A 15,217-nucleotide genomic window follows, 5' to 3' on the forward strand; every position below is an offset into this window, starting at 1 on the left:
GCATGGTTCTTCCAGCACTGAATAAAGGCATTCTTTCTGTAACATCCAGACCAACACCAAGGACTGTCATTTTACATAACTTTGACAAATGCACAGGTGGAATATTTTTTCTCATTTTAACTTTCCTTTCATTAATTACTAGTGTGGTTAAGGTTTTTAATTCATTTATTAGCTGTTTGTATTATTCTTCTGTAAATTGTTTAAGTCATTTAAGCACTTGTTTTTGAGTTTTCTGTTTTGTTCATTGGATTGTATGGGTTATTCTGTGCTTTATATGGAAACTTTGTCAGATTTGTGGCAAAGTTTTATTTACTTTAATTTTTTTCTATAGAGAACTATTTTTACATTCTTGACCTGTGTTTCCCTTTAGGATTTCCTCATTGCCTTTATGCTTAAAAGTCATCCTCTGATTTCAAGCATAGACACTCACCTATATTAAATTTTTTAAATGTTACTTTTTATATCAATTTAACCACCTTATCTATCTTTAGATTACTTTGATTCATGTTGAGTGGTGGGGTTCTAACTATATTTTTCTAAATGATCAACTAGTTATCCCAGCACCATTTATCAAGTAATTCTTTCTGTATCCACTGATCTTGCTACTGTTTTATACTAAATTCTTATATGGATGAATATCTTAATTTCTGAGCTTCTGTTTAGTTTTATCAATTTCCATTACTTGTTGAGTCAGAATTTTATTTATTGTGGCTTTATAATATTTTTAAACATCTAGTGCAGCAAATTCCACCCTACTTCTCCCTGCTTTTTATTAAGTCTCGGTTTGTTTTAATGTTCTTAGCCTTTAATTTTCTATCATTCCAAGTAAACTTTAGGATCACCTTGTCAATTAAAAAGCACAGTTGTTTATTTTAATTTGAATTATATTCAACCTATAAAATAATTTTAGAATGATTGCTATCTTTCCAATATTTTTTTTCCCATTTCGTGAACTTGATACAACTTTTATCTATTTCAGTTACCTTTTACAGTAAAGTTTTGACATTTTCCTATTATAGGCCTGTGATGTTTCTTTTTAAGGATAGCCCTAAGCATTTCTATGTATATAATTTTTAGGTTACTGTTGTGAATGCTATATTTCTCCTTTTATTTTCTAACCAGTTACTGGTACCTAGGAAATTTATTTTATTCTTGTTTATTTATTTTGAATGTGGCCACCCTACAAAACTTGGTGAATTATAACTTGTTTTTGTTAAATAAGATAATTTTACAGTCAGTCCTATGTACATCAGTCTAAACTAAATCAGAATAAATAAAAATTAAGCTTTGAAGTCCTCCTGGGAGTATTTTTATCCTAGAGTAGAAATAAACCTTCTACTTTGAAAAACCTTTTACATTAGTCACTCTGTTTTACTAAGTGATAATCTAATGCCATGTCTTAGGAGTCTAAAATGTTGTCTGTGTATCCTTATTACTTCTTATAGTAATAACCTTTCTTCAGCTTAACTACCAGTCTCTACTCCTGAAGGAGTTTTGTCTTGTCATTATAAACACTGTGCAGGTTATCTTCAGGTGAGTTCTTTTCTTCCTTTAGTTCTTAATTCTAGACAAGTAATATCGTTTTTTCATCAGTCTCCAATACCTTCTTTGCTGTAGCCCTAATGGTTATTGTGCCCAGAGATGGTATCCAGAAGCCTCTTATAAATTTTTAATAAATCTTTAGACTTTCTGGGTCCTAAATTTAGTGCTTCATTTAATACCATCATTGCTGCAGGGCAAATGTTTGATTTGGAGGTACTGGGGCAACTTTGCTACTGGCTAAGATGCACTTGAGACCCCTCTGTTGTTCCCACACATATGAGTCCCCCCTGCCTGGTCACTATCTTTTGAAATCCCATCTCTTCTACAAATTCACCTTTTGTGGGACTCATATTTTATGTAAGGTTTTACAAGAAAAAGACCAAGCATTTTTCCAGTCTAAAGGGGAAAAAAATTTTGTTCATGTTCAGTGAACTCTTCCTGATTTATATGTCATTATAAGACTGCAATCCCAGGGACATGATAGGCTGAATTATAAATACTTTCACAGTCCTTGTCTAGGTACAGTGGTTTCTTTTTACGATTTTTTTTTAGCCAGTGTCTGAAAATTATTTGATTCACTCATAGACTAGCTAGCTCCCCTGACACAATGGAAAATTACAACTATTTAAGAGATAATTCAGAGCATACATGTAGCATGTACAAACACACATATACACACAAACAAACATACCTCACACTGAATCTAGGCTTTCAGTACCTAAAGAATTCAAGTTATATTTGAAATAACACTTAATATTTGAAGTCACATGTTTTGTATCAGACCATCCAGATAATTACTCAGTTCTCTACATTGCTAATTTTAGGAAATTCCATAGTTAAAAGGTATTACATTAATAATTATATTTTTGTGTGAAGGGTCTTAAGAAGTGTTAAGCGTACAGTTGGTTCTTTTTATTTTGTATATGTGGAACTTAAACAAATGTTCAAAATAATTTTTCTTATGTTTATTATACATATCCTATTTGTCTCATCTATGACAAGAAATTTCTTTTTGGAATGGTTGTTATAATATTCAAATTGTGAATATTCTGGATGTAGTTAGCTGGAATTGTGAAAGAATAATTTCCTTTAGCATTAAGTAATGTAAGACTCAAAGGTACATCGTTATTAGTTTCCAGACGTATTTTTTAGACTCACCTATTATATTTGGTATTAATTAATTGGATTTAAAATAAAATTTAAATTTTATAACATGTTAGAGTTCTAAAATCACCCTAAAAACTCTATTTTAAAAAGTAATATTTTGTTTATAACTCAGAATTATGTGAAGATTGGCACTTCCTGTAGCAGATTGAAATAATGTTTAGAGTAGTTTATATACCCTGTTCTGCTGTTAAGATATGAAAGGACCGTTAAAGTGTTGTTAACAGACACTAAACCCCCAAAGTGCTGCAATGGAGAATCATATTTTTAAAGTACATAAATTTAACAAATTATTGCTAAAAGCATAAGCAGCATGAAAAAAAGTCCTCAGATTCATTAGTTAGTGTTCTGCTTGCACTGTATGGTCATGACTAATCATTTGTTTATTTTGAGAGAAATGATTTTTCATTAAAATTGTAAAGGCCCATTTCAAAGAGAGAATGTTATTTAACATTATAATTGAATATTCCCTGCCTAGTTTCACATCAGGTTTCTGGACCAAAGTTAATGCTTTCAGACTTTCTAGGCACTTGGAATGATGAACTAACATTTTATTGAAAATAATCAATGGCTAACTTTCACACAAGGAGTGTAAATAAACTTGTGATTTGTCATATTGATACTATCAATCCTGGTATGGTTTTAATCACGTTTGCTCTTAACTTTGATTTAGATATAGTATTAATCTGTAATTTTGCCTTATTTCCTGAAATAGTTCTAAATTGTTTCATTAAAATAACCACTAGGTATTGTTGTGTACTCCTTGTCCTAAGTCATGACCAGATTTCTCTTCTGTGCTTGATTCAGGCTTTCAGAACCAGTTCACATCAAAATGCCAAGCTTGCCCACATCTGTGAGGCTCCAAACTTTGTTTTGATTGTTCCCATTTGTGGGGAAATTTCCTTACATATGGAAATGCAAGAAACATAATTGGGGGACCATCAAAATTTACTGATCTAATATGTAATACAGACATTTTTGAAATGTTCTTTTCTCAATTTTCTGTGTTTCTATAAGATGCTTGAAAGTTGCTCTAAAAGTTACCAGAAATATTTTGAAGCAGAACCAGATACCTGGATTTGTTTTTAAACTGACCTGTTTAATCAGAAAAATTAAATCTCTGCATTAGGAGAAAAATGCTCACCGGTATTCCTTTGGTTTTAATGACTGGTGTACGTCTTTGAAAGTGACAATGTGCTTCACTATATTTATGATACATAAGTTCTGAAATCATTAAAAGAAAATCCACACCAATCTGCATTTTTCAAGAGCTAGATTCCTGACTAGTTAATGAAGTTGATGTGTCTTAGATGAATGGAATGGGCAATTGCTTCCTGACCTTTTGGGGGTACTAATTTAAAACCAACAGATTCATAAGGGGAAGTACTTATTGTATATTTTCAGTCTAAACCTTGAATAGGTCAGAATGCCATGGTAGGAATTTGTTCAGGTGATGATTTATTCAAATGTATTTTTATGTTTTTGCAGTGCCTAAAGTACATTAGGCCCAAATCTGTTGTCTACTTTTGATCCCTATCAGGAACTACCAGTCCAGATTAAAGAACCCACGTTTTAATTTGAAAAGGCAAGAGTATTGCCTAAATGCAAAGAAAGTGCTTCCTTCTCTCTATTTTTAGAGGAGGCTCTGGCCTTACAATTTTGAAGGAAGCATTGGCTTTGTAAGCTCAATTTCCTCCTGTTTTTCTTTAGTATAGTATCTCCCCCATGTCTGTAGATCACAGTATAACACACTCACATTACACTAGTTAACAGTTTCAGCCGATCCTCTGAAAAGTTGTGATTCATGCTGAGTAGAGCTGGTTAAATTCTGTGGAAGACTTTTGCCTCCACTGCTTAGGTTGGATCAGGGATCACCAACCTACAGTCATGTGAAACTCTCTCTTCCCTTGGGTCTTCACATGGACCCTAGTGATTATCCAAAAGCAGCTGTTACTCTTCCATCTCTATATGACTCTTTCTTGCAGCTCTCTATTGACTTAAATTTTTTTTAAATGATATGTATCTACACCTTTATTTAATAACCTTTCCAAGAATTCTGGCACCAATATTGAAGGTGATTTGACATAAACTCTTTTGCCCAGAAATCAGTAGACATTGATATGGAGATAAATAGATATATTTAACTCAAAGGTGTTCTTCAGGTTGTCTGTTCCTTTTAAAAGGAAGAATCATTAGCACCTACAAATTATCTAACAGACACCAGGCCAGCTGTAAACATGGCTGTGGTCTTTATTTTAATAACATGATCTAACCGTAGCATCACACACACTGGTCAACATGGTCTAGATTCAGGATTGTTTTTTCCTAGGCTTTCTGTACCTCTAAACATCCCATGAGTCCCTTAACCGTACTCACTTGGTAGGTTTAAAAGATTGCCAACCCATTGAATTTCACCCTGTGCTGAAAACTTGCCTTGGTTTATCTTCTTCTCTTCAAGTAGCTAAAATAAGGAATGTGCTTACATACCTATCACCAGCAGACTGCTTTCTCTGAAAACCTAGCAGGAGGCTTCTCTAAGGTGTATGCAGTATCTTGTCAATGAAAATTAAATAAACATATCAACTTAGCTGTATAACAAGCCCCACTGATGGGATGCATATTATAAAATAATAATCACAATAAAAACACAAATGAATAATACCTTCCCCATGTTTGTCATTTTATAGTTTTCACTGTCCTTAGAGAGGCTTATTCATTTGCCCATAGTCATAAGACACAAGGCCATATTTAGAATCTAGGTCTTACAACTAGTAATCCTATACCCATTTATTAAAAATCGTGATAATAATAATCTTAAGAATAAAAACAACCAAAATAAACCACAGCAGCTAACTGCTAGCTCTTTGTGAATCTTCAAATCTGAGTCAAAAAAGGAATTTTCACTCATCAGAAATAAGCTACAAAACATTTATTCATTTATTTTGAGTGTTTCTAGCTGGTCATTACTTAGTTCATTAATTCTTTTTTTTAAAGATCTTAATGTCACTGGTTGGTTAGTTTGAGAAAACTGCCATGGAAAGGTTTTTAGCTGCCATAAAATAATGGTAATATAGTATAAAAGTAGAAGAGAATTAACATGAAATTTTTGTTTTCTTTCTCATAGTAATCGAAAAGCTGTATATTTTAAATGCTTTTCTGTTATAAGAGTAATGAGTTGATTATTATTATCACAAATAGAAGTAGTTATATTGAGTATTTTGTTTTAAAATAGAATACCTGCTCTACATTTTTTGACGGGAGATTAACAAATTAATATTCGTTACTTCAATTTAAAATAAAATTATTAGATGAATAAACTCCTAAAGGAATATTAGCTCAAGATTCTCTTTCAGATTATTTTAATTATACTGAAAAAGCTCACTAATTCTATTCTATTCTATTATAATGAAACTCAGTGTACGCACTAAATAAATAAAAATAAATATTTTCTGAGAAATTTGGATGACAGGCTGCCTGGTACTGTGTTGAACTGATATATTTTTTTCCAAGTTCTTTTGCGTAGTTGAGTTTATTTCTTGAATAAGGAAATCTTAGATTAAAGAATGTGAAAGCAAATTATTCCCCATCTATCCTCATGCTTAAATAATATGTTACACGCAAAAATATCCTAAAAATAATTAGTTTGTCATAAATAAGAAATTTATTTTTATTTATACTAATTTTTGAATTTTTTCTACTAAATTATTGCAAAGACTGTCAACCTCCTAACAGTAGTATTAGTGTTAATTTTTCTAACCATGCATGATTCATTTGACCCCACAGTAGTTGTAGCTTGCTTGCCTTGTTTTTTCCCTGAAATTTTTTTTAAAAAGTGTATAAAAACACAATGGACATCTGCTCTACGTAGAAGACAGCAGGATAATTTAAGTCCTAATAAATTGTTAACATTTTATTAGTTCACACATGGATTTTGGAGATATATACATTTATGACCTCTCTGAACTTTCTATGTTGAATGTGCACTGTTGTTAAACTACTTGTTTTTTCCCTGCCTGCTCTTTGAAGAAGTCAATTAGGAATAATGGGAAACAAGGGGTAGGCAAAACATTACAGTGCAGTGTTATTTCCATCTGTCTGGGAATATTTCAGCCAAAAGTTTATTTTGGGAAAAAAAAAAAAGCCATAACGCACTGTCACACACACAAAACCACAAATACTTTGGCTGCAAATTATTCTGCAGTGTTGTTGCTGTGTTGTTGCCTGTGTCTGTTCTCCTGTGTAAAGCTGCCCCCCACCCCCCATGCATGTGTTTGCAGATTCTCGTCTGTGTGCTTGCTCATGAATTAGCTCATCCTCCTCCCGGTTCAGGTTTATTTAATCAAAAGAACAAGAATTTATGGGTACGACTGTTAGCTGGAAAACCCTTCTGCTTTCTCAAGGCTTTGTTTCATTCTACATCTTCTGCTGAAATTTCTCAGTGGGATGAAGTGTTCAACGATCAGTCAGCCAGTCTCTTATATGTTACGTGGCTTTACATATACCCTTGATGGTTCCTGGAAAAATAATTTAATATTGTTTTTTCTCAGTTTCTCTGTATTGGAAAAGGAAGCTGTTGGTATGAGTCACTTACGTAACTGTGAGGAGTTGAATTGTCTTAGTTCTGTTTGCCAAAACACCAGAAATAAACACATCACTGTCTCTACCTCCACCAAGCCCCCATTTCTTGTGGGGAGAAAAAAGCAAAAAGTAGCATCATTTAATGAGATAAAATATTAACAATAAAAGAAGCTCCCTTAAAAATCAAGATAGTTCTAAGGTAGCTGAAATTTGTGATTTTTCTGTTTTGCCTTTTAACTGACAGTATACCCATAATTCTTGATAGTTATTATTTTTTTTCTCCAAAGTTAATTTCTGGGCCATTGGTGACTGCACTATCTATTGTTCTAAATTGTTATCTTAACTACATTCTTTAAAAATATAATGTTGAAGGCTCATAATATTGAAGATGACTCCAGGATGAACCCAGAATTTGCAGACCGAATAAAACAGCTTGATAAAGAGGCATCTTATTACCGTGATGAGTGTGGCAAGGCCCAAGCAGAAGTCGACCGGTTGCTGGAGATCCTCAAGGAGGTGGAGAATGAAAAGAATGACAAGGACAAGAAAATTGCAGAACTTGAGAGGTAAACTTTGCATTCATGTTGTGAATTGTCAACAGTGAGTGAACATTGATTGCTTAGTTGCCCTTCTCAGGTTGCAGTAAATTTGGAATGCACATTCATATTTCACGGAGGAAACAAGTTATGCATGAGGAATACGGCCTGTAGGGTTGATGTTGTGTTTCTGTGGGATACTCGGAAGTCAGCTGGCTTATCTTTTGAGGGCTTATGTACTTCTTCAGTGTTTGAGAAAATAATGGTCAACTTTCTTGAGTGATATCCATGATCTAGCATTTGTGCCAGCAAAGTGTGTAAGAGACTGAAGCTTTGACTGCCTGGAAAAAAAAAATCACTTAAAAAGTCTTAGTATTAGTTTGATGGTAATCTGATTTTTGTTCAGTGTGACCCGTTTTAGAAATTACGTCAAGTTGTGGTTTTTTTTCTGATAGGCAAACAAATTAAAATCCTTAAGGGCTTCATTTTAATTTTAAAGTGTGGAAATATTCTGCCAGCCTACTGGTTCTTAAAAATACTGTTAATTTTAGATGTATCTACATGGTTATTTTGGAATGATATTTTAGGACCAAAATTTTTCTTAAAAAGATAGTGTGAAATCACAGTGAAGTTATGATCGTATTTTTCTTATTGCTGAGAAAATTGAGACCCTGAAGGGTTGAATGACCTTCTGAAGATTGGTCCTGTGGTCAGAAAGAGACAAAACTGTAGTGTAGGTTTCTTGACTCCTAGTCCACTTCTCTGAGAAGAAGGGAGCCATAGTGAGGATGCCCTAGATAATATTACTAATAGTAATTATGATTCATAATAGATTATATATATTTTATGCTCACAGTGTAACAGGTACTCTGCTAAGCACTTGACCTGCAAGTACTGTATACCATTTAATTCTACCCACAACACAGAAAGTCTCATTATCATCATTTTATAGATGAGAAAAGTATGACTTATACAGATTAAGCAAGTTCCTCAAGATTGCAGAGTTTATAAGAATCAAAGTCAGGATTTGAGGGCTTCCCTGGTGGCGCAGTGGTTGAGAATCTGCCTGCCAATGCAGGGGACACGGGTTCGAGCCCTGGTCTGGGAAGATCCCACATGCCGCGGAGCAGCTGGGCCCATGAGCCACAATTACTGAGCCTGCGCGTCTGGAGCCTGTGCTCCGCAACAAGAGAGGCCGCGATAGTGAGAGGCCCGCACATCGCAATGAAGAGTGGCCCCTGCTTGCCACAACTAGAGAAAGCCCTCACACAGAAACAAAGACCCAACACAGCCATAAATAAATAAATAAATAAATAAATAGTTTTTTAAAAAAGTCAGGATTTGAACCCAGGTCTGACAAATGAGTGACTGAGAACAATCCCATCCAACAATGGGCCAGAAAGAAGGAGCTAGTCCAGCAGCACTCAGTGGTCACGTAGCTGGCAGAGAGGCATCGCTGCTGGGCCACAGGAGATCTGCCTCATCTTTATTAGCTTTCATGAGAGAAAGTGATGTGCCCCACATTTAGAAGGCATTTTTCTGCACTAACCAGCCCTTCAGAACTGTGATTGAAAATCAGGATCAGCTACTATAAATATTTGCATAAAATAGCATAATTGTCTAGTTGGACAAACAGGTCTTAGCTGAATGCTATTGCCATTAAATCATCAAGAATATTCACGTTTTTATTTCCGCAATATGGAATGCATTAAAACAACAGTGATTTTACAGGCATTTATCTTTATGTACTTTCTGCACATTTTCTTTATCTCTGCCTTTGCCTCCCCTTAAAGCTGATGCCTCCCAGGCACTGTAATTCATAAAATGTGTGGTGGGACTTGACTCTGTCCCAGTTCTCTGCCTGCCTGTGTCTTGCGTCCAGCAGCAGAGCATAGTCTGGGAAATGTCTGAGCCCCAGTCCCAGCCCAGACCCAGAAAGGGGTGGGAGTGGAGATCAAGAGGGGAAGTTTCTTGGGAAAAGGAGAGCTCAGCCTTGACCTGTCTTTCTGAAGCATTATCTGCTGGGCTACATGTGTATTCTGACCAAAGCATCTTCCTCGAGTTGTCAGGCAACCCTTTTCAAATTGGGCGGTATCTCCATTTGCTGGCTTAAACTACAAAATTCATACCTCATAATGTTGGGAACTAAAGATTTCTTAGCAATGTGACATGTAGCTCCATTTTGGAGTCATGGAGGAGTGTTTGCAATTAAGTTTGTGATTTTGAAAACCAAAAAATTGAACTCGAAATAAATTTGTGGTCTCTGGTCTGTAATGTGACCTACCAGAGTCAGTAGACCTTTTTTTAAAAGCAGCTAGTGTTCTGAAATATTCCAGAACTTCAGTCATGTGCGAGAAAAGGTACGGTGTTAGGGATAACTCAAACTACACTGACACTTGCCTACTTCTCTCTCAGAGGGCAATTTGTGTTTGCTTTCTATTCCGTTAATATTCCCATTTTTTATTTTCTCCACAATATATACATTCTAAATAGCACATGCCTGGCACTTACATGGATGCATTTACCTCTTAAATTCTACATGAATGATGTTTTTCATCAGCCATTAAAGATTCTGCTTTTCAAAGTGCATGTTGCTCCAGTGTGGTCCCTATGTGCAGTTCTGCCTATAAACCCTTGCACTTGATGCTGATGGCTCAGCAGGGAGCTTCTGCCTTGGACTGCAGGCTGCTCTGGGGGAATTTGACACAATGTGGTCAGGGGACCTTGAGCAAGCCCCTGAGAGCTGGTCCAAATCAGGCTGAAGTCATTATGAGATCACCAATGCTAGATATCTTGTATGTGCACAATCAAGTAGCTAGAGGCAACGTTAGAGGCAATGAAATATGTAGTCTTTCTGTGTCAGTGCTCATCAAGGTCTCTGATTTTTATTTAGAGTTTCAGACTTAATCCTTTAGTGCCTTAGGGGAAGGAGAGAGGTTAACAGAGTCTGTCAAACAAGGCTTGCTGCCACTGGATTTCTGGCATCTCACCCATGGGAAGGAATCAGTCAGGTGACCTTTCATGGAATTATCTTAAATATATTAGGGGCTTTGTCAGCATTGGTCTGGAGGGCAGGGAATGCCCAAATTGAGCCCTCAGTCACATCCCTCCCCACTGTGAAGAAGAGAGTGGGTCCCTCAGGGGGTTTTACTCCTAAAACATAAAATCAGAATAGAAAACAAGGTAGCAGTGTGCCCTGGGATAATCTAGGCGGTGCTGGAGCTCCAGTCTGAGAGGCAGCCCTGACCCTATGTAGTGGGAAGCGAGGTGTCAAACTCCATCAAGTGGATGCTGTGACAGTTCACATCTTTGGCTACGAATGAAATACTTTGGATAAAAAAGCAAGTGTATGTGTCAGAATCTCTCCAGTTCTACCAATGTACCTACAGACAAGACTGAATGAATTGAAATGAAGTGTTCTCTGCACCACTAAACTGGGGTCTGAAGGAGGTGTGTTCACCATTTGGGCTCATCTCTAATACTGGAGATTGCAAGCAGAACCAGAGGAAATGAGGAGCCCCTGAAGAACCTTCGTGAGATGTGTCCAAAAGACCTGGGCACACAGTTGGCACTCACTGTGTGCCTGACAGAATCTTGGTGCTCCAGCTGGGTGTCAGGCCTGAGTCTCTAAGGTAGGAGAGCTGAGTTCAGGACATTGGTCCACCAGAGACCTCCCGGCACCAGGTAATATCAAACGGCAAAAGCTCCACAGAGATCTCCATCTCAGTGCTAAGACCCAGCTCCACTCAATGACCAGCAAGCTACAGTGCTGGACACCCTATGCCAAACAACTAGCAAGACAGGAACACAACCCCACCCATTAGCGGAGAGGCTGCCTAAAATAATAAGTTCACAGACACCCCAAAACACACCACCGGATGCGGTCCTGCCCACCAGAAAGACAAGATCCAGCCTCATCCACCAGAGCACAGGCACCAGTCCCCTCCACCAGGAAGCCTATGCAACCCACTGAACCAACCTTACCCACTGGGGGCAGACACCAAAAACAACAGGAACTATGAACCTGCAGCCTGCAGAAAGGAGACCCCAAACACAGTAAGTTAAGCAAAATGAGAAGACAGAGAAATACACAGCAGATGCGGACGCAAGGTAAAAACCCACCAGACCAAACAAAGGAAGAGGAAATAGGCAGTCTACCTGAAAAACAATTCAGAGTAATGATAGTAAAGATGATCCAAAATCTTGGAAAGAGCATGGAGAAAATACAAGAAATGTTTAACAAGGACCTAGAAGAACTAAAGAGCAAACAAACAGTGATGGACACCACAATAAATGAAATGAAAAATTCTCTAGAAGGAATCAATAGCAGAATAACTGAGGCAGAAGAACGGATAAGTGACCTGGAAGATAAAAGAGTGGAAATAATTACTGCAGAGCACAATAAAGAAAAAAGAATGAAAAGAATTGAGGACAGCCTCAAAGACCTCTGGGACAACATTAAATGCACCAACATTCGAATTATAGGGGTCCCAGAAGAAGAAGAGAGAAAGAAGGGACTGAGAAAATATTTGAAGAGATTATAGTTGAAAACTTCCCTAATATGGGAAAGGAAATAGTCAGTCAAGTTCAGGAAGTGCAGAGAGTCCCAAACAGGATAAATCCAAGAAAAAACACACCAAGACACACATTAATCAAACTAACAAAAATTAAATACAAAGAAAAACTATTAAAAGCAGCAAGGGAAAAGCAACAAATAACATACAAGGGAATCCCCATAAGGTTAACAGCTGATCTTTCAGCAGAAACGCTGCAAGCCAGAAGGGAGTGGCAGGACATATTTAAAGTGATGAAAGAGAAAAACCTACAACCAAGATTACTCTACCCAGCAAGGATCTCATTCAGATTCGATGGAGAAATTAAAACCTTTACAGACAAACAAAACCTAAGAGAATTCAGCACCACTAAACCAGCTTTACAAGAAATCCTAAAGGAACTTCTCTAGGCAGGAAACACAAGAGAAGGAAAAGACCTACAATAACGAACCCAAAACAATTAAGAAAATGGTAATAGGAACTCACATATCGATAACTACCTTAACTGTAAATGGATTAAATGCTCCAACCAAAAGACATAGACTGGCTGAATAGATACAAAAACAAGACCCATATATATGCTGTCTACAAGAGACCCACTTCAGACCTAGGGACACATACAGACTGAAAGTGAGGGGATGGAAAAAGATATTCCATGCAAGTGGAAATGAAAAGAAAGCTGGAGTAGCAATTCTCATATCAGACAAAATAGACTTTAAAATAAAGACTATTACAAGAGACAAAGAAGGACACTATATAATTATCAAGGGATAAATCCAAGAAGATATAACAATTGTAAGTATTTATGCATCCAACATAGGAGCACCTCAAAACTTAATGCAAATGCTAACAGCCATAAAAGGGGAAATCGACAGTAACACAATCTTAGTAGGGGACTTTAACACCCCACTTTCACCAATGGACAGATCATCCAAAATGAAGATAAGGAAACACAAGCTTTAAATGATACATTAAACAAGATGGACTTAATTGATATTTATAGGACATTCCATCCAAAAACAACAGAATACACTTTCTTCTCAAGTGCTCATGGGACATTCTCCAGGATACATCATATCTTGGGTCACAAATCAAGCCTTGGTAAGTTTAAGAAAATTGAAATCGTATCAAGTATCTTTTCCGACCACAATGCTCTAGACTAGATATCAATTACAGGAAACAAACTGTAAAATATACTGACACATGGAGGCTAAACAATATGCTACTAAATAACCAAACGATCACTGAAGAAATCAAAGAGGAAATAAAAAAATACCTAGAAACAAATGACAATGAAAACACGATGGCCCAAAACCTATGGGATGCAGCAAAAGCAGTTCTAAGAGGGAAGTTTATAACAATACAATCCTACCTCAAGAAACAAGAAAAATCTCAAATAAACAACCCAACCTTACACTTAAAGCAATTAGAGAAAGAAGAACAAGAAAACCCCAAAGTTAGCAGAAGGAAAGAAATCATAAAGATCAGATCAGAAATAAATGAAAATAGAAATAAATAAAAAAGAAATGAAGGAAACAATAGCAAAGATAAAAAACTAAAAGCTGGTTCTTTGAGAAGATAAACAAAATTGATAAACTATTAGCCAGACTCATCAAGAAAAAAAGGGGAACACTCAAATCAATAGAATTAGAAATGAAAAAGGAGAAGTAACAACTGACACTGCAGAAATACAAAGGATCATGAGAGATTGCTACAAGCAACTCTATGCCAATAAAATGGACAACCTGGAAGAAATGGACAAATCCTTAGAAAAGCACAACCTTCCGAGGCTGAACCAGGAATAAATAGAAAATATCAACAGACAAGTCACAAGCACTGAAATTGAGACTGTTATTAAAAATCTTCCAACAAACAAAAGCCCAGGACCAGATGGCTTCACAGGAGAATTCTGTCAAACATTTAGAGAAGAGCTAACACCCATCCTTCTCAAACACTTCCAAAATATAGCAGAGGGAGGAACACTCCCAAACTCATTCTATGAGGCCACCATCACCCTGATACCAAAACCAGACAAAGATGTCACAAAGAAAGAAAACCACAGGCCAATATCACTGATGAACATAGATGCAAAAATCCTCAACAAAATACTAGCAAACAGAACCCAACAGCACATTAAAAGGATCCTACACCATGATCAAGTGGGGTTTATCCCAGGGATGCAAGGATTCTTCAATACACGCAAATCAATCAATGTGATACACCATATTAACCAATTGAAGGAGGAAAACCATATGATCATCTCAATAGATGCAGAAAAAGCTTTTGACAAAATTCAACACCCATTTATGATAAAAACTCTCCAGAAAGTAGGTGTAGAAGGAACTTACCTCAACATAATGAAGGCCACATATGACAAACCCACAGCCAACATCGTTCTCAGTGGTGAAAAACTGAAACCATTTCCTCTAAGATCAGGAACAAGACAAGGTTGCCCACTCTCACCACTATTATTCAACATACTTTTGGAAGTTTAAGCCACAGCAGTCAGAGAAGAAAAAGAAATAAAAGGAATCCCAATTGGAAAAGATGAAGTAAAGCTGTCACTGTTTGTGGATGACATGATACTATACATAAAGAATCCCAAAGATGCTACCAGAAAACTACTAGAGCTAATCAATGCATTTGGTTAAGTAGCAGGATGTAAAATTAATGCACAGAAATCTCTTGCATTCCTATACAGTAACGATGAACAATCTGAAAGAGAAATTAAGGAAACACTCTCATTTACCATTGCAACGAAAAGAATGAAATGCCTAGGAATAAACCTACCTAAGGAGACAAAAGACCTGTATGCAGAAAACTATAAGACACTGATGAAAGAAA

General features: G+C 36.3%; 1 protein-coding gene across 11 annotated transcripts in view; it reads left to right on the forward strand.

Annotated features, from left to right (window-relative positions):
- The window catches only part of ERC2 (ELKS/RAB6-interacting/CAST family member 2), a 973,185-nt gene that overhangs the window by 442,247 nt on the left and 515,721 nt on the right, over window positions 1-15,217 (forward strand). For all 11 annotated transcript variants that reach the window (XM_068559352.1, XM_068559351.1, XM_068559353.1 and 8 more), the window contains one exon: window positions 7,657-7,850. In XM_068559352.1, coding sequence (XP_068415453.1) covers window positions 7,657-7,850 — 194 coding nt within the window. The remainder of the gene's footprint in view (window positions 1-7,656; window positions 7,851-15,217) is intronic.

Source organism: Eschrichtius robustus, chromosome 12, assembly GCF_028021215.1.
Source record: "Eschrichtius robustus isolate mEscRob2 chromosome 12, mEscRob2.pri, whole genome shotgun sequence".
Classification (NCBI taxonomy): Eukaryota; Metazoa; Chordata; class Mammalia; order Artiodactyla; family Eschrichtiidae; genus Eschrichtius; species Eschrichtius robustus.